Genomic DNA, 27,440 nt, shown 5'->3' on the forward strand with positions numbered 1-27,440 from the left:
TTGACTTGTTCTTTTGATTAAGGAAATTAACTTTTGCTTCCCGATTTCTGCACCCATGTAAACAGGTATTATAGAAACAGAGGACTTGAAGGCCATTGGTCACCCCATTTCTAAGTCAGAAAAACTCGAGACACGGCACATTACTGTCCTGCTGGTTGCCACAGCAAAACACCTGCAAAAGTTACTTAAGGAAGGAAGGCTCATGGTTCGAGGGTCCCGTCCATCATAGTGACCCGAGCATGAGGCAGCTGCTCATGTTGCATCCACAGCCAGGGAGCAGAGACTGGTGAATGTTGGCTCTCAGTGAGCTTTCTCCGTTCTATGCAGTCTGGGATCCCTGGTCAAGGGATGGTGCCATCCACATGTCCGGGGACAGTCCTCCCTCAGTTAAAGACTGACGTACCTGGAGATTCCTCTCTAAAGTGATTCCAGATCCTATAAAGTGTGCAATCAATATAAATCGTCACACGTGGTCTTACTATGTGGCCCCGTTTGGCCTTGAACTCACAGCAATCCTCTTGCCTCGCACTCCTGAGTGCTGGGATTATGGGCATGCACCACAAACCTAGATTTTACACTTTTAAACTATGTCTTCAGCACCTCCTAATTCACAAAGCCTTGCACAGGGCTCACAGATGGATCTAAGGGACTGAGTAAACTCTGCGTTGAGGGAGGTAAATGTTGTGATCAGCCACGCTGGTGCGTCTTTATGAGGTCGGTATCCTGAAAAGAATATGAACTGGAGGCAGGGCCCCCACTCTCTGTTCTGTACAGTGGATAAGCCAACAGGCTTTGAAGTCAGACAACTTGTAAGACAAGTCTTAACTTCAGCTCAACTGGGTATCTTGAGACCCCAAGGATCATTTATCCCATTAGACAAAATGAGTTGTTTTGAGGGCCAGGCATGGTGTTCTATGCCTTTAATCTCAGCACTTGGGAGGCAGAGACAAGAGGATCTCTGTGACTTCAAGGCTAGTCTGGTCAACATAGCACATTCCAAACCAGCCAGGGATATAGAGCAAGACCCTGTCTCAAAATAGTTTGTTCCAAGATCACCAATAGACACAGCACTTTGAAAACACCAGTGCCTTCCAAGCTATCCAGAGTTTCCACGAATGGCGATGTTCTGAAGATCTCTTCAGGGAATAATTTTTTTTTCCATTTTCTTGGAAGCATCACCCACCCCTAAAGCTTTCTTCTAATACAAAGATTCCTATTGAAATCTAAGTAAGTCACATACATAGAAAACTCCATGTGTACTCTTACTTTATAAGGCTCCGATATACCATGGAGATCTGCTTGAATAATCTGGAAAGGCCACTTTTGTCTGCTGAGAAGCCTGTACCACTCTACCCCACACTTCGCGCTGCTGCCCCTTGCAGTTTGCGGGGTTCCCACCGCAAACTTCACAGGACTGGCTTGCCTTGGGCCGCTACCCATGCTCCCATGTTATTTTCCCAAAGGAAACTTGTGATCAACCTAGGGACGTGGCCCGGTGCCTCACTGGACAGATCACCAAAATATAATTTCAGTCCTTCCCAGTTGTCTGAAGACTGATGCTAGAAGGAGCTTTGGAAACCTATAAATTCTGTAAATTGGAGGATCTGACTCTTTCGTAAAAAAGAAATATTTAAAATTTTAATTATGAAGCTGTGTCTGTGTGGGGCTGTGCACATAAGTGCAGATGCAGTGGAAGCCACCAGAAGCATCCGGTCCCCTGAAGCTGGAATTACAGATGCCTGCCAGCTGCCTGATTAGGTGCTAAAAACCAAACTCTGGTCCTTTGCTGGAGGAGCGCGCTCTCTAACTGCTGAGCCGTCATGCTGAACCTGGCCTGTCATTTTTAAGATTTTTTTTTCTTTTAATTCTTCTATGGGATTTTTCTCCCCGCAGCCAGCCAACTCTTTTAGTTTGGTAGATAACACATTTGCTTCACTTATAAAGCAAAGCAAAGCGCGCGCGCACACACACACACACACACACACACACACACACACACACCACCCCATCCAGTCATTCCCTGGGCAACCCTGTGTGTAAATTCCATGGGGATTCTTCCAGTGAGTCTTCATGTAAATAGAAACAAATATGATCCAATTATTTTCTTAACTGCAAAACACCTGAGAAAGCAGGTAACGTGTTCTGTGTACCTCACCTTTTATAATTTCTCTTCTTTTGGCAGGGGTTAGGAGCAATCCACAGGGCATCATGCCTGCTAAGCATTTGCTTTACTGCTTACTGATCATCAATGCTCATGCATATGCTTGACTACATCCCACCCCTTGCACCTTGCCTTTTGATATGCCCAGAGTTCTCCCTGGGACAGTGTGGGAAGAACACCTTCATTCTTTTGTTTATTAGCCCGTGATTGTTGGACACTTGGATACTTTCCAGTCTTTGCTGTGACAAACCATGTCATAAGAGATAACCTTGTCTCTGACATTGCCTGCAGGTTATCTGCAAGATAAAACTCTCAAATGCAAATTGCAGGGTCAAAGAACCTGTCTGTGGTCCCAGTTCAAGGCTTTAACATTTCAATCCAAGGTTGGGAGGAGAACAAAGCCAGGCCATTCAATAAACAGTTTGTGAACTGGGGCCAGCCAATCAGTGAGATGGGGACAGAAACTGCTAGAACTTAGACAATGTTGAGCTACCAATCTTGTTACGGTTATCATTTTCCTAAGTAATTCATTTGTATTGATTTTAGTCTGTGATAACAAAAAAGGAAAAAAAAATCCTTTTTTGAGACAGGTTTTCTCTGTGTAGCCCTGGCTGTCCTGGAACTCACAGGCTGGCCTTAAATGAAGAAAGCCACCTGCCTTTGGCTCTCAAGTATTGGCATTAAAGGCATGTGTCATCATATCTGACAAAACAATAATTTCTTATGGCTGTGTACAATCCATTAAAATTTACTAGAAAAAAAATAAAAGAAGTTAGAATTACTCATAAAAAAATATTAATACTTCCATTGTCTGTAAACTCAGCATTTGGGAAGAAAAGGTAGGGAAATGAGGAGTTTCCGGCTACTCTGGGCTACATTAGAGGGACTGCCTCAAAAAAAAAAAAAAAAAAAAAAAAAAACTTGCAAGAAAGAATTTTAATACCTAAAATTATAAACTGCTTCTTTATGAATGTGAGGTGTCCATTCAAATTATTTTAAAATTGTATTTAGTCTGTGTGGGGGAGGGGCATATGCCACAGCCTGTGTGTAAAGATCGGATTGACAACTTTGTGGAGTCCGTTCTCCCCTTCCACGTTTACATGCATTGCAGGAATGCAGCTCGGGTCCTCGGGCTCACATAGCAAGCATGTCTACCTGCCGAGCCATCTCACTGGTCCTCAAGTAATTTTTGAATCCTGTAAAAGTTTATCTTCCAGATTTCAAAAAAAAAAAAAAAAAAAGAAGTAGAAAAATAGATTCATCTGTAACTATCAAGGAACAAAACAGACAGAACTAGACAAACCAGTAAGGGAAAGTATATTTCAGTTAACAGTAATTGACTGACTGCCAACATATACTGGGTTAGGAGAGATGAAAGGTTGGGCCAAACTCACGCATGAATTCCTGAGGACAAGAAAACTATCTATGGTGGGAAAAGGAGAGTGTGACTATCCAAGCCACCCCACATATCTGCTAAATGAGGTGACGAGATCTCACCTGCCGGTGAGCTGGAGCCCCGGAAGTGAAGTGTCAGTGATTAGCCTGCCTGCCAGGGAAGAGGATTATGCTGAGACATGGACACACAGGAAGATCATGTGAGACAGCCTGCTTCTATTTCATCATCCAACTTTGAGAGAGAAAGAAATACGTGTCATTTTTAAAATTCGAGGTGAGACAGCCCATGTTTGTTATCCCAGCCTTGGGAAGGTAGAGACAAAGGATCCCTGACTGGTGAGATCCCATCTACATGGAAGGGACAGTGTTCCTGGGGACAACACCCAGGCTTCTCCTCCAGCCTCTATATGCATCTACACAAACACAAACACACATGCGTATTCACAAACACATACACATGCGTAAAGAGTGTGAGTTCAGGGCCAACAAAACACCCTTAGCTGTCCTGTCATGGAATCCTGTCCAGATGGTTTTTTTAGAAAATCTTTTGGGGAACTGGAGAGCTGGCTCAGTGGTTGAGAGCATGTGTTGCTCTTGGAAAGGACTGGGTTTGATTCCCAGCACCCACAGGGCAGCTCACAACCATCTGTAACTCCAGTTCCAGGGGATCCAACAGGCATGTATGTGATGCATAAATATCCACGCAGGGCAAAACATTTATACACATAATGTAAAAATAAATAAATATTTTTTAAAAAGTCTTCTGGAGGTAAGAGAGTTTCAAAGTCAGGGGCTGGAGAGACGGTTCAACAGTTAGCTTGCTGCTCTTACGGAGGACCCAGGTGTGGTTTCCAGTACCAACATTCCAGTACTCACAACTATGCATAACTCCAGTTCCAGAGGATATGATGCCTTCTTCTGGCCTTCTTGGACTCTAAGTATGCACATGGTGCTCATACATACATGCAGGCAAAATATGCACGTCCATAAAATAAAAATAAATGTTTTTTTTTTAAAAAAAAAAAAAGAGTTTAAAAATCAGCCACAGAGCCGGGCGGTGGTGGCGCACGCCTTTAATCCCAGCACTCGGGAGGCAGAGGCAGGCGGATCTCTGTGAGTTCGAGGCCAGCCTGGTCTACCAAGTGAGTTCCAGGAAAGGCGCAAAGCTACACAAAGAAACCCTGTCTCGAAAAAAGAAAAAAAAAAAAAATCAGCCACAGGTCCAATTACATGAACTTATGAATCTTACTATCAAGAAGACAGATTTTTCTACATTTATTTATTTATTTATTTATTTATTTATTTATTTATTTATTTATTTATCTGTCTATTTATTTATTTATTCTGGGTCAGAGAGAGCGGGTGTCACAGTATGCATAACTGTGGCAGAAGAAAGATCAGAAGAAAACTTGTGGGAGTCAATTCTCTCCTTCCATTATGTGGGTCCTGGGGATTAAACTCAGATTATCAGGCTTAACATCAAGTGCCTTTATCCACTGAGCCAAGACTCTGGCCCAAGATGGAGATTTCTCTAAACTACTACATGTGGTTCCACCTGAATTTAGTTTAGAAATCCACACTAGAAGCTAATGACTTGACGAGAGGAAGAAATGACTCAAGTCAGAGACGCAGGACCTCGGGTTGGCCATAGCATGTGCTTGGGCTGTTTCTGCTGTGCTCCGGGTGTTTTTAAATATCTGGCACTGTCTTAGCAAACACAAGCCAGATATGTAGAGAACAAACCTGGCAAAGGTAGAATTCATAGAATTATTTATTTCTAGCCAGAAGTCCAAATGTCATCAGTGCTAAAGACACTGCTTCTTTGTACAGAAACAGCTGACAAGGAAGCTGTGACATTTGCTACATGTCCTAGCACAGCTACTCACCTGTTTGTGACCTTCTCATACCTCATCTTCCCCAGTGTCAAGGCGGAGTCTTTCCATTGTATCCCCAGAGTTGAGGGCAGCCCCTGGCACACACTGGGCACCCAAGAAACATTTGCACTATGTATTTGTTCTACTATACAAAGGAAGTGGGGGAGGGATAGAGGCATTTTGAATAAATAAAGATATCTTAAAGTTAACAAGAAAGAAAAAGACAAGGGAACTAGAGACAAGACATCCTTCAGCTGTCCTGTCGTGGGACTCTAATCCAGTATGATATTTTTTATAAAGTCTTTTAGAGGTAAGAGTTTCAAAATCGGGGGCTGGAGAGATGGCTCAGTAGTTAAGATCACTTACTGCTCTTTCAGAGGACCTGGGTTCAGTTCCCAGAACTCACATGACAGGGGTGTGTCTAACGCCCTCTTCTGGCCTCCAGGGCTACTTCATACACATGATTTACATATATACATGCAGGCAAACACATAAAATAAAAATAAATATTTTAAAAAGAGCGCTAAACACTCTATGACCATTAATACCATGACAAAAAGTTTAAATTATATATATAAATCTTGAGATAATATTTATACCTTAAGAAAAGTTTTAAAGAGTCAAAATAGAACCAAAGGATTATGAGATTAATGGCAATAGAATAGTCCCTTAATTTTGGTTTTTCTTCTGTCCCATATCAAGTGGCTCTTCTGACATGATACAGAGATTCTGAATTTTCCTTTTAACAAGCATGCTTGGGTTTAGAGAAGGAGAGAGCCATGCTCCGATTCCAAAACCAGCTTTAATTTTTAATTGAACTGGGACTACAAAAAGATCATCTGCATTATGTGTCTATAGAGAATGACAGAAACAAACATTTGGGAAGATTTATGAAATTTTAGCCTGTTGGAAATGTGATATACCAATAGGCCAATTTACTCTTTTCTTGGGATATTTTCTCTGGATGATTCGTCCTTATTCTTCAGATGTCTCATTTGTCCGGTGGTCTTCAGATTCCTTAGCTGAATGGCTTCATTCTCATGGAAAGACAAAAACAACCCTGCCCCAATCCTAACTTTGGGGAGGTTCCCTTTTGGTAAGTTATGTCTGATCAAATGAAAAGCATTGGTGAGTCTTATAAGTTAGTTTTCTAATCCATTCCTCCATGGGTGCAGATCTTGCCTTTAAAAGCCTAATCACCATTTTGCATTCTGAATTAGCCCTTTCAAAAGCCAAAGATTCAATTAATATTTGTCTGTCTTCTGAATTTTCTATCATTCTATTTACAGCTGAAGTCTTTGTAAAAAAAAAAATCAGTGGAAGTTTTTTTTGGGGTCCTGTATAACTTTACTAAATGACTCTGTTCTCTTTCCGACTTCTTCAATTCTGTCCCATGAATTCAAAGCTGCTGTACAGCATAGAGCCAGGGCGTGGTCATCATATTGAGACTGCCTTTGTACATCAGCATAATCACCCTCTCCAAGAAGTTGGTCTTGAGAAATTTCAATACTTCTATCCCTATTTTGTTGTTCAATGGTCTTAGCCTCATCTTTCCACCAGGTCCTCCACTGTAATTAAGGACCAGGTTCCAGTACTGCTGTAACCGGGTCTCTCCAGTCTTGTGGGACAATTCTGCAACTAGTTGACCATGAATTTAACATCTGCTTCACAAAAGGTGAATGCATACCATATAAGACTATCGCTTCCTTAAATCTCCTCAAATCTAACACATCCACAGGAATCCAGTCAGCTTTTCCACAGCCTTGGAGATACCTGTCAGTTGACAGTTGTTCCTATATGGGAACCGGATAAATTAAGGTTGGTTTTTTTTATAACCATGAGCTGTCCCTCTCTAATTTCACAATGTAAAGTTGAGGTTGGTTCTCCTCTAAATTCCTCTGTCTTTTCTGAATATCTCTATTACCTGTTTTAGTACATACTTCTAAGGCTTGTAACTTAACAGTCAAAATGGCAATACTTTAGTAATTTTTTTTCTAAGGCCTGTATCTTGGCACCCATATCAACCAACTTTTTTAGGGATAAAACTAGAATTATCAAAATGATAATTAACATTATGTCATTCCCAGCTACGCTGATTACCCCTTCATTTAATTGTTCCATTTTTAAACCATCCATTGTGTTATCATACAGAAACCTAACTCCCTCCATCATAAGTATTTCCCTTTTTTTTAAATGTGGGGGGGAAAAAACCTCCTTTTAAAAAAAAATTAATTCTCCTCTTTAAGAATTCCCATTTTCTCACCAAATTGCTGACAATGATGGTGATGAGAGACCGGCTGGCGCTGCTTGGCATGTCTGAGCAGAGAACATAAGTGATGCACAGCCTGGCTGAGGACAACTGCCACAATTGTGTGTCAGCAACCTGAGGAGGGGGTCCAAGGAAAGCTCACAACCCACCGGGAAAAGGAGCCAAAGAGCCAGCCACCTGAAAGGTAGGCATAGGAATGCTCAAAAGTAGCATATGTGACCTGTGGGAGGTGAAAGTCCAGAGCTGCCTGAAGGCAGAGATGCCCAGTGGAGTTCAGAGCCCAGGCAACTGTGGAGTTTGGGGCTTGTGGAAATTGCTGTAGAGAGGCTGCAACAGGAAAACCCCAGACTTGCTCAGAGGGCTTGGGGAAGTAAGGGAGAGCCAGCCATCTAGGTGGGTGCTGATGGGCAAGCAGCTGTTTCGTGAATTAGTGCCCCAAATGTTGGATGACAGATGATGCATAATTCTAATTAATCTTATCAATAAAAACCAGGAGTCAGATATTGGGGTAAAAACTTGAAAGATCAGAGAATTAGGGGAGCAGCCACCAGTGACTTCCTACCTCCTCTGTTCCTCTGACCAAAGGGGCTGAGATCCTGTTTCAGCCCCACCTTACCACTTCCTGTCCCTCTCTCTGCAGTCCTCCAAACCTCTATGGTTAACTAGTGGCTAGCTCCACCTCTGACTCCAAGCAAGCTTTATTTGTCAGAGCACAAACAAAATATCACACAACACAAAGAAAGCAGCAATTAAAACATATGTATCCTTGAGCCTATTCCAACAAGGTTTTGGCCTTCATCGAGCTTTACACTTGGGAAGTATTTCTTTCCCAGTCCCTTACAGCTTTTGCTTGTTCACCATCATGAGGAGGGGGAGAAAACTATTTAAAACAAGAATTGTTTTCAAGTCAGCGTCTCAGGTATTCTAAATTTTACAGTTGTGCTTCCAAATGCCTGACTGCAATGCCTGTGGGTGGAGCTTGCTCTGCTCCAACTTGTCAGTTCGGAAGTCCATGAAGGTGTAGGCCGGACAAAGGAGCATATCACAACAGCTCACACACTGACTTCAGCATGGCCTTTGGGTCATCACTCCCTTTACTGTCCTTTTGATGCATTTAGGGCGCTGCTGTCATCTATCCAAGCTGCTCTCAAAACCTGTGAGGCAACAAAGTTGTGTCTCTTCCAGGTCAGTCTAGGCACAAAGCAGAACAACTTCCTGGTACATACACGTGGCGTGGCGTCTGCACACAGAAAATAAGGTAGTCTGTTAGCATCAGTAACTGGCTCAAGTCTGAATCTCATAAGGAGATCCAGAAATGCTGTTACGCATCTTGAAAACAGTCCATTTGATAGCTGCATCTGCTTTGGGTCCAACTTGCCCCAGCTCTGTTCAGGATTTGAGAGGAAGTACTGTGTTGAGACAATTCCACCACCAGGAAGGAAAGTTCTTCCTCTCGGGATGTACCGGAACCTTTAAATATTCAGTCTTTGGCACTAGCAGCTGGTGCCCAGGGCATCTTGGCTTCCTCTGGTCTCTATCCTGGGAACCCTTATTAGCCTGGTATTGAATACCAAGGCCCTTAAAAAAAACAGAGCCCTGGAAGTGAATGAAAGTGAAGAGCGACGTCCAGAAGCTGGAAGATTGAGTCAGCTTGGTCTGAATACTTTCTGGACCCCTTAGTGGCCTGTATGGAGTCCAGCAGGTGGCTTCTCCTCGCCCTCTGGTGGCTTCACCAGCAGCTGGAGAGAAGGGGCACACAGACACCAGTACACCAGGAGGGGGCGGTCAGTGCCCCTCTGTGAAGCAGAGGTCCACACCACCATACTGGTCACTCGCGAATCCCAACTCGGCTGGAGTACCGGGTTTATAGGTGTGGGACATAGAAAGGGGTCAGGTAGGAGGGCCCAAGAAAAGGAGAGAAGGGACTCCCTGTGGCGGCTGTCGTCAGCGGGAAGGAGGAGGAGGGAAAGAGGACGTTGGTCGCGGGATAGGTGGGGAAAGTCTGGAAGGGCAGAGCGCCCGGAACCGGTGGGCCAGGACTGCTCCCCGTGCCACTGCCACAGGCCCCCGCCACGGCGCCGGGTGTCCCAGGCTGCGGCGTACTACATCCTGCCTGCACCGTGCCGTCGGCCCCCGGGTTCTGCTTCTTCCACTTGGTCCTGCGGTTCTGGAACCAGATTTTGACCTGCGTCTCGGTGAGGCTGAGCGACAGCGCCAAGTTCAGGCGTTCGCACACGGACAGGTAGCGCGTGGCTCGGAACTTGTTCTCCAGGGCCACCAGCTGCTCGTAGGTGAAGGCGGTGCGCGCTCGCCGTGGCTTGGCACAGCTAGGCTCGGATCGCCGGCGCCGCGGCCGCGGAGAGCCGGGGGAGCCGGGGGACGCTGGGAGCCGGTCCACACCGCTCTCCCCCGCTCCCGCGGCCACCACCAGGGCCTCTGGAGAGCCCTCGTGAACCCGGTGCCAGCGCTCCGGCCGCTGCGCGCGCCCCGCATCCTCTGCTTCCTCCTCCTCTTCCGCTTCCGAGCCTTCCAGGGGGGACGCGAAGCCAGTGCCTCGGCCCTCGGCATCTGCGAGAGAAGGGCAGGGTGACCAGAAGCCTGTAACAACTCTACCCACCTGCATCCCCAAACCTTCTAGTCCTCCCCCACAACACTCAGCTTTCCCCTTGATCCAACTATCTCCACTTTGTCCTCTTCCGTCCCCAATGCGCACATCTTAGGGAGCAAATTCAGGAGTGCAGTGTCCTCTTGCCCTTTACAGATCTGCCATTCAGTAGGCACCCAAAAAGTACATGTTGGATGGCACCCCATATCAAGAAAGTATAGTGACTTTATCGAGCTGAGAAGAGAGGAGTCTGCTATTACGATATGGGAATGTCAAGTGCGTTTACTATTGAATCTCCCCAGTCCCTAGAAGCCTATTTTGGTGTGCGACTCCTAGCAATTAAAAAAGAAGTTATTAAGTCCTCCTCCCCCCAAAAAGAGAAATTCCCCCTTTCCCATCTTCTCTCTCCGGCCGTGTTAATAGAGTTTCAGATTTGTCCGGGGCCTGATCGATAGATGTCATCTATTAAAGGTAAGTTTTAATCGAACAATATTAGGATCAGACAGGGAAAGGGGGTTTGAAGTCAGTACCTGCAAGCTGCGGGCAGGAGATATGCAGTCGCCAGTAATAGAATATCGATCAAGGAGTTAGGGGGAGGGGAAGGCAGCCCCACAGAGAGACCATCCAAACAATTAATCCAAGCCCGTGGCCGGGCCCCAAGGCAGGCCACTGGAGGCTTCCGGGCCCCAGACAATCACTGCCAAACTTAGAAACGAGCAGGGGACTGTGCTGCATACAGCCTATCCCAGAGTCCCTAGACCTTCGGCTTCCTTCCAAGGAATCTCATGCCCATGTCCCACTCAGCATGAATCCTTCTGTCTTAAGTCCTTCCAGCCACAAACTTTCCTGAACCCTTCCTTTGACGTCCACCAACTTCAGGGATGAAGTGCAATGGTCTAGGAGAGAAAGCACCCAACTCTTTCTGTCTGCCCACCCCCAGCCCCCTGTCAGGTCCAGGAAAGGTGAAGGCATGGGCTCTGCAGGTGTTTCTGAGTGGTTGAAAATAAGCACCTAATCCTGGCCTCAATGGCCTCGGCCATAAAATAGGAGTGGTGTTAATGATACTATATACTTGGAAGGCGTTTTCATAACCTTTATCCCAGCTCCTAGCCCAGCTTTTAGCACGTGGACAGCATAACACATTTCCGTTAGATATGCGAGCCAGTCAGAGCTGTTGCACTCATCCACTGAGCAGGTGTTCAGGAATGAGGCACATACCTGCCCTGGTATCTCAGCCTCATCCCTGCCTCTTTCTTCTTCCAAGGAGGAGAGGCTTCACTTCGCACCTGCGCGCGGGTGCGCCTTCTCTAGCTCCCAGGCCACCAACAGCCATTCATCAGACCTTGGCTGCTCCACACACACGGATACCATCTTAGACTGAAACCGCCTCGCATTCTTACCAGGGGGCTCCTGAGACCCGATCGTAGACTCGGGGCTGCCGTCCTCCCCTGCTTCCACCTCCGCTAAACTTTTCTTGGCTTCCAGAGCAGCTAGACGCACCGGCGGGAGCGCAGCTCGCGTGAATTTTTGTGGATCCAAGATGTCCAGGACAGAGAAAGAGATCTTGTGGTGAGAAGGGGCCGCCTTGGCCCCGCCATCCTGCCATGCCAACATGCCCGCCTCCCACGGACCGGAGGCTGGCCGCGCGGGGTCCGGGATGGGCGCACTGGGGCTTGCCTTAAGCTCTGTCTCGGTCACAGCGCTCCAGTCTCGAACTAGATTTTCCCCGCCAAGAGACGCTGGAGAGGGTGGCAAGGAGGCGGGGCGGGAGGAGAGCAGCGGGGGGCTGCTTGCGGATTGGCACTTGCACTGGCCAGACCCCCGCCACGTGCAGGGCGAGTTCGCAGCTGCCTTGGGACTATCCCGCGCGGCGCGGTGGCAGCTGGCCTGGACCAGAGGGACCCTCGCTTGCCAATGCGCGTTCCCGATTCGAGGGATCGCGATCGCACGCTGCGCGAGCGTCCTCCCATCCTGTGGAGACTCGTGAAGGGCGCGAGGGAGGCTTCCATCTCCAGTATCCCCTCTACATACACATCTGCCTGACTGCAGTTGACTTATTTCTCTTAGAGCACTTGCCATCTTTCTTTGACTTGAAGATGCCACGGAGGCCAGGCCTGATCGCTTCGCAAAGATGCTTGGTGCATCTCTTGCATCTTCTGTGAACCACAGTAACGGCTTCGGGCCCATTTACTTGGAATGTTTAAAGCCCTGTGTGTTTACAGTTTACAAAGCCCTGGGGCTTTCTCACACTCCTTTGATTTTCTAAGCATCCCTGTGAGGTGGGCGTGGCCGGGGACTACAGTCTGGGTTTCAAAAACCGGGAAAATGAGGTTCAAAGATGAGCAATGATCTGCCCAGGGTCACTACGGTCCACAAGAGTCTGGGCTGGGCCAGGGATTTTTTCAGCACGTCCCCTGTCTTGGTAAATAGAGGCAAAAAAAAAAAAAAAAAAATTCTTCTTGGGCAGGAGACTTTTCTTTCTACCTGGAAGGCCAGAAGGGTCAGAGGTCAAAGGGGGTTTATAGTAAAGACGACAGTGCCCAACCAGGAGGGCCGCGGGCTCAGGGCCAGGTGGCTTGGTTGAAGGTGGCTGTCCTCCTTTCAGTGACCCAGGGTGCCATTTTCGCTGCCCATCAGGACTTCTTCAGTCACAGATTCCATCATTAGCCTCAGAAATTGACTCTGTTTCTGATCCCCATCCTCTCCCAGCCCCAAGAAGGAAAAGGTTAAAAGATGCCCGCTGGTTTGAATTTAAGATCAGAGAAGAGATACGATTAAAATGGCCCCATCTGACCCCCCCAAGTCTCCAGGGAGGACAGCCAGCATCAGCGGTAAAGAAAAGGTTGCACTAGCCACGCCCGTGGTGACATTCCTTCTTTTTGTCACCGCTGTGGACATTAGTCATTTATTTCAGCCGCAAATTCTGAAGCATCTCTGCCTTAGCTCCGCTGCCCAGAGCCACCTCGGACCCCGCCCGCTCCTTTCTTCTTTGCCCCATGCGGTTCCCAGACAATGTCTTGGCAATTAATATTGTCTGAGCAGGTAAGAAGTAGGAAGAGGAGGGAACTCTTTCGCACTAAAGTGCTGGGGGCTACTAATCCTATCTGTTATTAAAGAGGCATCCTCGGGGGACTAGCTCCTTGTTGCTTTTCTCATTCAAACCTTCCAGCCCCTCCCAGGGGTGGCCACCATATTCCCTGCCGACTTTAAAGCCTTGCCGAAATTCAAGCCAGCTCCAGTCCTAAAGCAAAGACGGATTGCGCTTTTAAAGTGAAGGGAAGGAAGTGCAGAGCCCAAGCCCACCAGAACACCCCCTGCCGAAGGGAGTATGTGCCGTGTGAAACTCAGGGAAAAGACAACCCAGAAACCCAGAGGCAGGGCCCAGGGACAATACCTGCAAATCACAGATCCCTCTGGAATGCACATACTTTGTTTTCTGTTTGGATAACCCTTTCTCATCCAGTTCTCACATTTTTTTCAAGTCTTCCGTTTTCTTTCTCTTCCCTTCCCTATTGACCCCGATTCCATCTACTTTTTTTCCATATATATGTATATATTAGATTTTTCAGGGTCACTGGGGAAAGAGCTCCCTAAAGTCACCTAGAAATAGATAAAAATGTTCCTTCTCTTGCCCTTTTCTCTGGAAGGAACATTGAGGCCATTTCATAGGAATGGGGTGGTAACATTCCAGAGGGCACCTGTATCTCAAATCAGAGGACCAGGAATGCGCCCTAACCCTCCAAACCCCACAACCTCCACCCCCCCACCCCACCCCGCCATGGTCAGATAGAACTTGGATTATTTCACTGAACTTCGATAGCCTCGTTTTGTTGTTGTTGCTGCTGTTGTTTAAGTTATATAAAGTTTTTTCTTTCGTATAAGTCATCTTTCCTTTGAAGTCTGTGGTGCTAAATACAGAAAAGGGACCCCCCCCCAAAAAAAAGGCAGGAAGTAACAAATTGGAGAGAAAATCCAACATGGGGAGTCCACATTCTGTAACCTGCAGATCCTTAAGCATGCCTGCTTCTGTGGTGGTTTTTACATCGCTGTCTTCATTTCCTCACTGTTTCCCCCTGTATGTGTTCACGACAGTGTGATAGTCCAGGGACCCTGCTTAGTGCTTGGCTCTGGATAGTAAATGACATGGAAGAAACCCTGCTGTGTCTCCCTCACTCGGCTTAGAGACAAACCAAAGACCAGGGTATGTCTTTCCACTGTGGGGAGAGGGAGGCAGCAAGTTGCAGGAAACCCTTTTCCTGGCCACTTGTTTTGTATGGACTATAATGCAGTGAAACCTCCCTTCAGGCACAACTGGGAGATGTGCTTGACCCACTAACGTTCCGGCACATGTGTGAGCCAGGGTAATACAGGTGTTCACATCCGGCAAGCCATCTTCCCTCTGTGCATAGAGTTGATTTGGTCATCGGGGTGTTTTGTTTTGTTTTTCTTCCCCCTGCCTGAACATTAAAATTCTGTTCGAGTGCTGTCTTTAAATTGCTTTGATGCTAGGTGGGTTCCAACTCTGACCTGTCCTGATGGCAAGTGATGGCTGTAACAAGCCCAGGATCAATATTCATAGCGGGTGTCCTGGGCTGATAACGCTATCCAAGACAATGTTCCCTATCAGTGTGGACAGCTGAGATATTGCGCCATTAGGGATGTTGTGTTAAATAACCTGATCCATTTCTGGGGCTATTTAATGAATTTCACAGCTTAGATAGTATCTTTAAGGAGATGGCAAAAGGCTATTCCGGAGGCACTGATGCAAATCAATGGTGCCAGGCTTCTCAAGCGATTGCACAAACAAAGTGGCCTGTAATTCCCAGCCCAGCCTCGAAAAGCTGCCACCCACTCCAGGAGCAGGATTAACAATGGAGAGAATGTACGGTGTATGCAGAGGGAGGGTGGGTGATATTAGGAGCTGCATTAAGGTGCCTAAGATAAAATCATATGTTCCTGAAATAAATACAAGTGGAATTCTCTGTTTGAGCCAGCCCATAGGTTAGGACATACATGCCAAAGAGACAGCTTCATCAGGCACAGCTGAAGGCCGAAAGGAGGTGTTGACTATGGAGACAGCCTTGGGATACATCCCTCTACTTGGGCATTCAGCCAGCTTTCCCTAGTCACTCTATACAGTGGGAAGAAAAAAAGACACTGGGTTTTAAAAGAAAACTACTGGTAAGCAGAACAATGGTGTGTTTACCTGACCCCAGGCTACGACTTAAAAAAAAAAGAGCAAGCACACCTCAGAGTCAGATGCCATCCATTTGGGAGGCAGAGGCAGGAGGATTGTTACAAATTTGAAGTCATTAAGTTCTATTAAATTCCAAGCCAGCCAAGGCCACATAAGAAACCCCTGTCTGAATAAAACAAAAGTAAGTAAATGAAACTGGAAAACAGCAACAAAAACCACAAACCCACCTTGGAGACTTTAGGTTTGTGAAACGTAAGTTCAAAATGTAGCCTTCCTAGGCTGGGGTCTTAGCCCTTGGCTCAGCTGGCAGAGTGCTTGCCTTAGCGTGCATGAAGTTTTGGTTCTTTACCCAGTACCAGGTAACTTGATGGTGCACACCTGTAATCCCAGCACTTGGGAAGTGGAGGCAGGAGGATCAGGAGTCCAAGGTCATCCTTGTCTACTTACAAAGTTCAAGGCAGCCTGGGCTATGCAAGATTCTGCCTCAAAAAATGATTTTTATATTCAAAACAAAAGCTCAGCCTGCCTGTCTTCCTCTAAACTGCAAACAAAACAAAAAAAAAACCCGTATTTACATATTTCACTTTAAACAGTAAAAGTGTGTCTTGTGGAAATCTATAGGTTAAAAAAAATCAACTTGTTTTTGAGACAGGGTTGGTCTTCCTATATGGTTCAGGCTAGTCTGTGGTCCCCCTGCCTCCTACTCATCCTGAGTGTTGGGGTTAAAGAGTCAACTTCTGTATCTTTTTTAAAAATAATTTATTTAACTTTATTTTATGTGCATGAAGGTATCAGATACCCTGGAACTGAGTAGCTGTGAGCTGCCATGTGGGTGCTGGGTATTGAACCTGGGAGAACAGCCAGTGGTCTTAACTGCTAAGTCATCTCTCCAGCCCCAAGTTCTATATCTTAAAAACTTAGAGGCAACATCAAAGAAGGTCACTAAGCAATAGCGGGTTACATTGGTGAGCAGAACCCATATTTATCATTGTGTTTTGATACATATCCTGATTATAGTAATTAGTACTACCAATATACACTCTTTGTTGGGTGCTTGTCCTGGGCCAGGCTTTGGGCTAAGCTCTGTTGCACATTATTTCAGGAGCTCTCCACAGAGTTTTTGAATCAGTTCCTACTAGCTTGCAGTTGAGAAAATGAGCTTAGAGGGGTTAGGTAGGGAACAGGCTCAAGATTGTTGGCGCTTGAATTTGAATGCAGTGAGAGTTCTGAACCCTCTCTGATAATATTCTTTTTGAGGGAATCCACTCCTGGCCCCAAGATGTAACCTAACTGCAGCAGCTTGTCCTTAACACTGGGCAGCTAGCTGGACTAGGTAATGGGATATCTGAGGAAATAAACGAGCCCATGCATGACTACTCAGAGGCAGACCGGACCACAGGTTTCCGGGACCCATGTTTTGGTGGGGGAAGGGTCTCTTACATTCAATGTGCCATAACATTTTAAAGTGTCCTCGGGAAGAGCCAGAGTAAGGGGAATTGCCAGGCAAACTGAATTGCACCGGATGTCTAGAAAGGTAGAGACAGGTGCTCGGGGAAATGTAAAAAGCCAAGTGGCAAGCTGAGGGACTGAGCGAGAACTCGTGACAGGACCAACAGGAAGAGAAGAGGTCCGTGAGATCTGGGCCTTGGCTTTCTGTGCCGAGCCAACAGGGAGTGACAGAGAAAGATGTGTTTGTATAATGGAGATCAGGAAGCAGGGGAGAATTTTGCAAGCCCATAAACCACCTGCTCCTGGGCAAAATAAAATCCTGTCAGGCAGTTTCCTGTAAGGCACAGAGGTCAAAACCCCGTATCTCCTGAATATGTACCCACATCTTATGCTTTCATCTCCCCACCTACCCCCTGGTCTCCCACCTCTACAACTTGTTTGCCTCACATAAATATGAAAACCTTGGACCTCGGCTGTCCAGGCTGTGGCCTAACAGAGCTGCTAAACCAACTGAACAAGCTGGCTGTCTGGCAAGCAGAGGCTGCTACTCAACCATGTGGACAGACCTTGTAGGAATTCTGAACTACCACACTGAACTACCAGACCTTCTTATTGGCCAGGAAAAACAAAAACCCAGAACTCTGCGTTCTTTGTGATGTGGACAACCAAATCAAAATGTTGGAAAACAGGTTCTCAGGAGCGCATGGGTGGATTGTGAGGTTGTGACCTTGGCTGAGGACACCCAAAGTGAGCTCAGGCGATTTATTACCCGTGGTGTATATTATCTGAGATGTTTGACCTTCATTGTCAACCTGACTGGATTTAAAACCACCATGGAAACAAGCCCCTGAGAGTCTTTTTAGAGAAACTTAACTGAGGACGGAAGACCCACCCAGAGGATGGGCAGAACCTCCCATGGGGTGGTGACCCAGACTGGGTAAAAGGAGAAAGGGAGCTGAGCATCAGCTCTCATATCCCTCTGCTTCCTGATTGTAGACTAACAGCTGCATCAGGTTCCTGCGGCCACGCCTTCTCTGCCGTGGTGGACTGTACCCTCACGCTGTGAGCCAAAAGAAACCGGTTTTTCCACAAATTGCTTCTTGCTAGGTATTTGATTCTAGCAATGAAAAGAGAAATTAAAACTATTTCTATGATGTTCCCATGGTCATTTTGGTTTGTGTGATGTAGTCTACATGTCCTGGAATCAAACCAAGATTCCTTAAAATCCCTAGCCCGGACATCATATGAGCCATGTGCTGCTTCCCTGTCTGTGCATGCTGCCTCCGGAAAGGCTCCCCCTCAATGGGACAGATGGCGAGGGACGGGGCATTTGTGCTATATGATAGCCTATTCCTGGCCTACCTAATAACTCAACTGGGTGCTCTCAGCTCTAGCAAGTGAGCTGGGCCACCCAGAAACCTCAGTCTCCCAAGTGCACACACTGGGCCTATCTTCATTTTATAAATCACCAGTATTGTTTCAAACTGTTCCTTTAATTTTTGTTTTTGAGACAGCGTCTCTCAATGTAGACCAGGCTGTCCTCAAACTCATAGAGATCTGCCTCCCAAGTGCTGGAATTAAAGGTATGTGACACTACACCTGCCCTTCCCTCTAAACCGTGTTAGAATTAAGTTGGCCAGAGTCAGAGAACCCTGCCACAGGAACAGCAGCAAGAGTTTTGGGTGGTGTTTCTGGCAGAAAGAGGTCATGGCGTCTGTTCTCCGAAGCTCACCCGGAATGTGCCCAGTGCTCAGCATGCCTGATCAGTCCCCACTGTGTCTATGTAAGCAATGCCAAAAGGCCCAAGTGACCAAGGTAGGTCACAAGAAGCCTGCAGCCTCTGCCTTGTTTCTCTCAGAATGCTGGCTCGCTTGCTCTGGGGACATTCTGCTTTGACTCTGGCTGGCTGTCATGCTGTGAGATACTCATGTCACACGTCAAGGCTCTCCCAGACAGCCCAAGTTTTCATACATGCTCCAAGTTCAGAGCAATGTCTGCTAAAGTTTGAGGAGTGAGTCTGGATCAGTGGCTGCCCAATCCCCCCAGCACACACTGTAGCCCATCTCAGGAAGACAGAGGAAGCCTTTGCTTATATGGCCAGGCTTTGGTTTGGTCATCTCACTTTTCAGGGTAGGTAGGATTTGATAATAAGAACAAACGGTGCATGCCTTTAATCCCAGCACTCAGGAGGAAGAGGCAGGCAGATCTCTGTGAGTTCAAGGCCAGCCTGGTCTACAGAGTGAGTTCCAGGACAGCCAAGGCTGTTAAACAGAGAAATCCTGCCTCGAAAAAACAAAAAACAAAACAAAACAAAAAACAAAGGGTCCTGAGGGTAGTGGGTGCCTGGTATTGTAGTCAGAAGTTTTCCTGTGTCCCTCCCGCAGCCGCTCAGTCTCAAGAAAACACACAGAAGCTTACATTACTTACAAACTGTATGGCCTATGGGTCAGGCTTCTTGTTAGCTAGCTCTAACTTAACTCAGCCCATTTCTATTCATCTGTATGTTGCCACGTAGCCATGGCATTACCTGTCTGCTGGCATCTTGTTGCTCCTTCAGGCATGCAGTGGGCTGGCATCTCTCCAACTCTGACTTTCTCTTTCTTCTCTCTCCTTGGATTTCCCACCTGCCTCTAAGCTGCCTTGCCATAGGTCAAAGCAGCTTATTTATTAGCCCATGGGAACAGCACATGTTCATAGCGTACAGAAAGACACCCCCCAGCGTGGTGTTTCTGCCCGTACAGGGTTGCTTCCTTCTTCCTCTTGTTATGATTTTTTGCTCTTGCTCTAATGGTTACTTTGCACCCCCACAACCACAGTACTGCCTGGAACAACTTGAGGAAAAGTTTTGTCTTTTTGTGGGGCGGGGGCTCACAGTTTCAGGGGGTCTCTCGGTGTGTTGTGGGAGGAAAAGCATAACAAAGCCTTCATGTCCGAAGTGTGTGTCACAGGCTGTTCACATCACTGGTGTCCAGGAAAGTAGAGGGCAAGGGCTGACTACCTTCAAAGACCCACCCTCAGTGGCTTACTTATGCCAACTAGACCCAACCTCCCAAAGTTTTACAACACCGCCCCAAAACAGCACCAGCTGCTAGGAAACAAGTGTTCAAAACAAGAACCTGTCTGGGACACTGCAGACAGTGTCAAACCATGGCCTCCCTGATTCCACATGCCCGTGGTGGAGTTGAATACAAATGTTCTTTCTCACAGCTCTGGTAGGACACGTGAGTCAGCCTGAATCTTCCAAGTACCACTTTTCTCTGGGAGTGAGAGGCCCTGACCCAAGAGAGTCAGAGTTTTTTCTGGAACTGTCAGACCCAGTTGAGAAATGATTCTTCATGAGGCGGTTGACCTGGCACTCTGTTCCCTGGAGCTGGTAACCAGCGAGGGACAAAGCTTTCAGTTAATTTCAAGAATGTCAATGAATTCCTTTGAAATTTAAGCTGCAGGAATTTGCTTCCTGTCACTGGCCAACCAGAGCCCTGGCTAGTATGAGTAAATCTGATAGGATTATACATACATCCGCTATAGTAATCAAAGATTGATGGATTCATATGTAAGCTGAAATTCAGCCGTAGTTGCAGATGTGTTATTGGAAAAGAACTAAGCCCAAAGCTGCTGGTGGAGCGTGCATCCCTACACATGCCCGTGCTACTGGACCACTGGAGTCTGACCCAAAAGGTGCCAAAAGGGTCTTTTGGGGCTAGGGGCCCGGGGAAGCCTTTGTTTCCTCTCCCCACCCTCTCTGTCTGAAATGCAGAAGCCACCCCAGGAGTGCAGCAGGCAGCCTGAGAGCTTGAGGGTCAAACCTCCTGCTGGAGGTGCAGGTGCTGATGGAGAAAGGCGGAAACAGCCTGCTGCCGAGGCTGCTGCTGCTGCTGCTGCTGCTGCTGCCGCCACCGCCGCCTCTGCACTGGCCAAGGTGGCCTTTCTTCCATACACCTTTCTCTGCGCATGAGTAAAACTAACCCGATCTGGTTATTGCACGTAGCCAGATGTGACTCTAAGTTGGACAACCCCCTTCACCCATTATATTCAAAGTTCTTGGAATTTTGGATCAGGTGGATAACATTCGGAGACTCGCTGCCATGGACCAATCAGGTCGGGCTGCTATGCCAGACTTGGCTCTCTGGATCCACTCCCTACCTCTGTTGTAACAAACAGTGGCTTCAGATGACAGATTGATTATTTGGCACAAGTCTAGATATTAGAAGTCCTCAAACCAAGTTGTCAGCAGAGCTGCTTCCCTCGTAGAGGATTTAGGGATATCCACTTTGTCTTTTGAAGCTTCCAGGGGCCTCCTGTTTCCCTTGGTCCATGCCGCCTTCTTATTCAAGGCTGGAACTGTAGCACACACACACCCATTGCTCTTGGCATATCTCCTTTGCTTCTCACTCCCCTGTCTCTTACTTCCTTTAATGATAACATTTGTGATTATGTTGGGCCCACGGGATCAGCTAGGCTAATCTCCCCACACTGTCATGGGTATAATCACACCTGCAAAAGCCCTCTTTCAGCGTATAAGCTAATGTGCTTGCAGGTTCTGGGTATCAGGATGTAGAAATTTCAAGGGGTCACTGGCTTTTTTCTGTCTACCTAGAGAGCGACAGTGATTGTCCAGGTCCCACACAGAGCTGGTTGAGAGGCCAGAACTGCACAGACATGCTCATCACTGGCAGATGTGGCAGAGGTACCCTCTATCCTCCCGGGCATGACTCTTGAGTCAGAGATTCTTTTTTTTTTTTTTTTTTTTTTGGTTTTTCGAGACAGGGTTTCTCTGTGTAGCTTTGCGCCTTTCCTGGAACTCACTTGGTAGCCCAGGCTGGCCTCGAACTCACAGAGATCCACCTGGCTCTGCCTCCCGAGTGCTGGGATTAAAGGCGTGCGCCGCCGCCGCCGCCGCCGCCGCCGCCGCCGCCGCCGCCGCCGCCGCCGCCGCCGCCACCCGGCAAGTCAGAGATTCTTTCAAGGTCCACTTCCGATGTCCTGTCTGCTTAGAAGCCACTGTTGCCACCCATGGCCCACAGCATCCGTCCTCTAGCCTGTATCTCAGTTACTCATTGTCACTTGGCACACATCAACCCAGCCATCCTGAAGGTGTTGTCTTATCTTCTGACCATCTTCATCTCTGAAGGCAAGATAACATCTTTGGCCTCTTTGCACAAGAGCCCACTGCATGGAGCAGAGGCTTCTGGCAGATTCTTCGGTCAGACTCACTCAGCTCCTACCCTGCAGTCTGGAGAGACCCAGATTCCCTTGCAGACTAGACTGGGTGCCGTCCAGCGGGATGTTGGAAGGGGAGGGGTAAGCACAGGAAGGCAGGGTTGAAAGTGTTTGGCTCTTCTGCTGAGGCAAAGGGTGTTTGTTCTGTTAGGTCCCTAACGTCTTACAAACAGGCAATGGAACAGGACTCTCCAAGGAGCAGAGCGTGCAGCCATTTCTCGTAGATGTACGACTCCTGGCTAATTGGGACTCCAGCCGGATTCTTCAGCCTCCACCCTCCAAGCCCCAAATCTGTAAGCTCCTTCTTGCCTGGTGAGCACAAATCTCCTCTAGCTGGAGTGGCTTCTCTCTATGTATAGTTTAATACTAGTCTCTGGCATAGTAAACCCGCTCCGGGTAGACTGTACACCTTTTATTTCTCTTGCAAATAGTTCCTCCAGTAAGCTCATCAAAAGAATAATGCACAACTCATTGGAATGGGTTAAAGTTCTAACATTCTGTGGGGCTGGAGAGATGGCTCAGTGGTTAAGAGCACTGGACAGTCTTTCAGAGGACCCTGGTTTCTTTCTTCTCTTCTTCTTCTTCTTCTCCTTCTTCTTTTTGTTTTGTTTTGTTTTTCGAGACAGGGTTTCTCTGTGTAGCTTTGTACCTTTCCTGGAACTCACTCTGTAGCCCAGGCTGGCCTCGAACTCACAGAGATCTGCCTGACTTTGCCTCCCGAGTGCTGGGATTAAAGGTGTGCACCATTGCCGCCAGGCGGACCCTGGTTCAATTCCCAACATCCATATGGCAGTTCACCATGGTCTGTAACTCCTGTTTCAGTAAATCTGATGTCCTCTTCTGGTCTCTGTGGGTACCAGGCATGCATGTGATATACAGACACCCATGCAGACAAAACACCCACACACACATAAACTGACGAATTCTTTTTTTTTCCTTTTATTTTATTTTACAATACCATTCAGTTCCACATATCAGCCACGAGTTTCCCTTTTCTCCCCCTCCCCTTACCCCCAGCCCACCCCCATTCCCACCTCCTCCAGGGCAACCCCCCCCCCCCAGGACTGCGATCAACCTGGTAGACTCAGTCCAGGCAGGTCCAGTCCCCTCCTCCCAGACTGAGCTAAGCATCCCTGCATAAGCTCCAGGTTTCAAACAGCCAACTCATGCAATGAGCACAGGACTTGGTCCCACTGCCTAGTTGCCTCCCAAACAGATCAAGCCAATCAACTGTCTCACCTATTCAGAGGGCCTGATCCAGCTGGGGGCCCCTCAGCCTTTGGTTCATAGTTCATGTGTTTCCATTCGTTTGGCTATTTTTTTTTTCAATAATTGAGTAAAACCGAAATTTATTATAAGCCACAGTCGTCTTAGGGACCTCCATGCTATATATATATAGCCTCTATGGTTCTATGGGTTGTGGTCTGATTGTTCTTTATTTTATATCTAGAATCCACTTATGAGTGAGTACATACCATAACTGTCTTTCTGGGTTTGGGTTACCTCACTAACTGACGAATTCTTTATCCTTTCTGTTCACAAGAGCCTGGAATGGAAGCAAAATGTGGTCCCTCTCCTTTGAACTCTCAAATTTCTCAAATAGAAGAAGTCATTTCCTCATTTCAATTTCATTACTTCATGGGGCAGTCCAGGAAACCCCTCTGTTTCTAGACCGATGTTTGTGGCCAACATGATATAACGTTAATGAAGTGTTAGAATTCATTCAAAAAATTGCGGCTTTCACACACTGTCATTCTCATTTTCTTCCACCCCTATTACTATGGTCTTTATTTTTCCAAGGCTGTTGCATGCATGCAACTTGGGGATTTTGTTTTTCTTTTTTTTTAATAATTTATTTATTTTTATTTTGTGTACATTGGTGTTTTGCCTACAAGTATGTCTGTGTGAGAGTGCCAGATCCCTTGGAACCAGAGTTACAGACAGTTGTGAGCCACCACGTGGGTGCTGGGAATTGAACCCGGGTCCTCTGGAAGAGCAGCCAGTGCTCCTAACCACCGAGCCATCTCTCCAGCCCCCGGATTTTTGTTTTTCATATAATGTTAAAACAGAAGAGTTTTCCAAGGTTGTTGCCTGGTATCTTTTTTTTTTTGTTTTTGGTTTTTCAAGTCAGTTTCTCTGTGTAGCCCCGGTTGTTCTGGAACTTGTCCATAGACCAGGCTGGTCTCAAATTAAGAGAGATCCACTTGCTTCTGCCACCCAAGTGCTGAGATTAAAGGCGTGCACCACCATCACCAGGCTAGTCTTTCTTTTCAACGGCACATTTCTTCTAGCATCCGTAATATTGGATCTACATTAATTTTCTTCTAGCTTGCAGACATCTTGTTTGCACTCCTTTAGTGTTTCCAAGGAGCGGGATTGTGCCAACTACTCAATTGCTTCCAAGATGTCTTCCCCTCTCTCTCACTTTTGAGACAGAACCTCAGTATTGAGGCCAGGCTGGTCTCCAACACTTAAAAATTCATTTATTTAATCAATATGTATGTGTACCTGCACTCATGGAGCTCTGGAGACAATGTGCAGGAATTGGTTTCCTCCTTCTATCATATGGGTCCTGGGATTCAACTCAAATTGTTAGGCTTCCTTGACCCCTGTGGCATCTCACTGACCCTAGCCTCACACTCTCAATCCTTCTGGGATTATAAGTGAGAGCCATCCCTCCCGGGCTGTTTTACTTTTCATTTCAATTTGCCTCGCCTCGACTCTTAGGGAGGTGTTCTGAGGGACGTGTTCTCAGCTTCTCTGCTATGCTCTGAAGATCCCAGCCTCCGAAGAAACGCAGCCAAGTGCCAGGCGGGTCCACGTGATTCCGGGTTTGCGCCCGGCCCGCCAGCTGCGGACTACATTTCCCAGGCAACCCCGCGTGGAAGGCGTGGCCGCGGGATACTGGCGGCAGCAACGCCGAGTCTGGGTGTACAGCAGGACGCGATGGCTACGTGGGCCGAGCGGCTGGCGGGCGTGCGGGGAGTGCTGCTTGACATCACTGGCGTGCTGTATGACAGCGGCACAGGCGGCGGAGCCGCCATTGCGGGCTCCGTGGAGGCGGTGGCGAGGTTAGTGGGCTCAACGCAGGGACTGTCGGGCTGTGCTGCTGCCGGGGGCGGGGCGTTCGCGCCGGACCCGCCTCCCCCGCACTGGTCCCGCCCCTCACGCTGGCTAGGAACCAGGTGGGAAAGGTTGTGTTAGCGCTTGGCTTCCAAAGGGTTGGAGCTGTCCTTTGGAAGCAAGTGAGCAGTTGAACTTGGTTAACCTGCAAGTAAAATACAGATTCAAAAAGGGATATTGCAATATTAATATGTTAGGCCAGTGAGATGGCACTCACTAACAATTGCGTTAATCCGAGATCAATCCCTGGGATCCACATGGTGGAAAAAAAGAAATGGCTGCTGCAAGCTGCCTTCTATCTGACCTCCACATAGTGCTCCACCCTAAAAATAAGTAAATGGAAAAGTTACTTTTAAATATTTCGTTATGTTGCTTACATGTTTAAATGGCCATTTTAAATATACTAAGCCAGTAAACTATTTTAAATGTTCCACCTGTTTCTTTTAACTTAGAAAACTTTAAATCACATATGTGGCTAGCTGTCTAATTCTTATGTATTGGTTTTGATTTGAGGAGGAGAAGATGTCTGGTTCTTCAAGCCTGCCCATGCAGGACCTGCCAGGGACCACCATTGGCATTAAGTCTGAGCGATTTGCCTTTGCTGTCCCTAGCCAGTATTGTGTAAAGTTGATGAACAGTTGGAAGGGGCTCGTTGTCTAGCAGTCAGCCTCCCAGAACCTAACTAGGACTGTTTATTTACCTGCCGTTGAGTAAGTCCTTTGATCCTAAGAGTCTCTCCCCTACTTATCTGTGTGTGTGTGTGTGTGTGTGTGTGTGGAGAGAGAGAGAGAGAGAGAGAGAGAGAGAGAGAGAGAGAGAGAGAGAGAGAGAGAGAGAGAGACTTGAGGGATAGTACTGATGAGATTATAAGGCCTCAAACTGTGTTTTGTAGCAAAGTAAAAGGGGCTGGTGAAGGACATCGACTCCTAGGAAACACCTGGGCCCTCTGTGTGGGCCGAAGTCCAGGTTTACCTGTCTTTCTTTCTGGCTTTTACATATTCTCCACTAACCCCAGAATGTAGGACTGCCTGTGTTACAGTGAGCCTTGTGTGTTGAGCGTTATGTGGAGGCCCCTCTTGGAATCAAGTCAGACACTGGACAATATTTTGAAGTGAAGTGGCTTCATGTAGGCAGAGAAGGTGAAGAGACCTTCATGAGGGTCTCATCTGAAGGGAAGGTAGACGATGTTTTGTGATCAAATGAATACATTGAGTCACCATAGATCAGAAGTGAAAACAGCTCTTCTTCATACAAGCCAGGGAATGGTGCCACCCACAGTGGCTGACTCTTCCCACTTTAATTAACAAATGAAGATAGTCTACCCACAGACATGCCCAAATGCATGTCCCCTGGATGATTCTAGATCTCATCAAGTTGACAATTGAGATTACCCCTGTTATACATGCATATCCACAGACATGTACACACACATGAACTTGTACACATGTACAAATAAGTACAATGAAAATGAGATTTCCTTTGACAAGAGAGCCCTTACGTCTGTGCCTCAGAATATCCACAGACATGTACACACACATGAACTTGTATACATGTACAAATAAGTACAATGAAAATGAGATTTCCTTTGACAAGAGAGCCCTTACGTCTGTGCCTCAGAATATATAAATAAAAAAGTCAGCAACTGAATGGGAATAAGGACAAATGACACAGTCATTCACCAGGAAAAAACATCAGTGACCTCCTAAGCATATGAAAAACGTTCCACCTGGCAATAGTTCTACTTCTGGGTAGTTGTCCTGCCTTGTTTATGAGAAATATAAGGTGGTTATGTCTTTTGACCAAGTCATAAAAGACCAAGAAAAACCACTCTCCATCATTAGGGCTACTGTTCCTTTGTCCACAGGAGACACCATACAGTGTGAGTGAGCACTTTTCCTTTTAGATACATTGTTAGTGAGGACAGCAATCACGTGTCTCCTCTTTGGATTGGATAAATTGCACATGTTCCCACTGCTGTTTTTGCATAAATCCTGGGAAGACACCTACTATTTTGGGAGTAAAGAAACAGGGTTCAAGTAGAGAGAAGTGGATAGTGGGGATAAGTGTGCGAGAAAGACCCTTCATTGTCCAACTTTGCATAGCAACATTGTTAAAGCTTTTGAACCATTAAAAAAAAGCAAAAAAAT

General features: G+C 46.9%; 2 protein-coding genes across 2 annotated transcripts in view; one reads left to right on the plus strand and one right to left on the minus strand.

Moving 5' to 3' along the window:
- Nucleotides 1-7,407: 7,407 nt before the first annotated feature.
- On the minus strand, nucleotides 7,408-12,792 carry Nkx1-2 (NK1 homeobox 2). The gene is made up of 2 exons (XM_006976955.4): nucleotides 11,705-12,792; nucleotides 7,408-10,267 (listed from the first exon to the last, which is right to left on the minus strand). The coding sequence occupies exons 1-2, from the start codon at nucleotides 12,489-12,491 to the stop codon at nucleotides 9,564-9,566; spliced, it is 1,491 nt and encodes a 496-aa protein (XP_006977017.3). The 5' UTR covers nucleotides 12,492-12,792; the 3' UTR covers nucleotides 7,408-9,563.
- Nucleotides 12,793-25,039: 12,247 nt separating this feature from the next.
- Lhpp (phospholysine phosphohistidine inorganic pyrophosphate phosphatase) overlaps nucleotides 25,040-27,440 on the plus strand; it is a 100,073-nt gene continuing 97,672 nt past the window's right edge. The window contains exon 1 of the mRNA XM_006976954.4: nucleotides 25,040-25,241. Within this exon, the coding sequence (XP_006977016.1) occupies nucleotides 25,117-25,241 (125 nt within the window). The 5' untranslated portion in view covers nucleotides 25,040-25,116. The remainder of the gene's footprint in view (nucleotides 25,242-27,440) is intronic.

The sequence above is a fragment of the Peromyscus maniculatus genome, chromosome 1 (genome assembly GCF_049852395.1).
Source record: "Peromyscus maniculatus bairdii isolate BWxNUB_F1_BW_parent chromosome 1, HU_Pman_BW_mat_3.1, whole genome shotgun sequence".
Classification (NCBI taxonomy): Eukaryota; Metazoa; Chordata; class Mammalia; order Rodentia; family Cricetidae; genus Peromyscus; species Peromyscus maniculatus.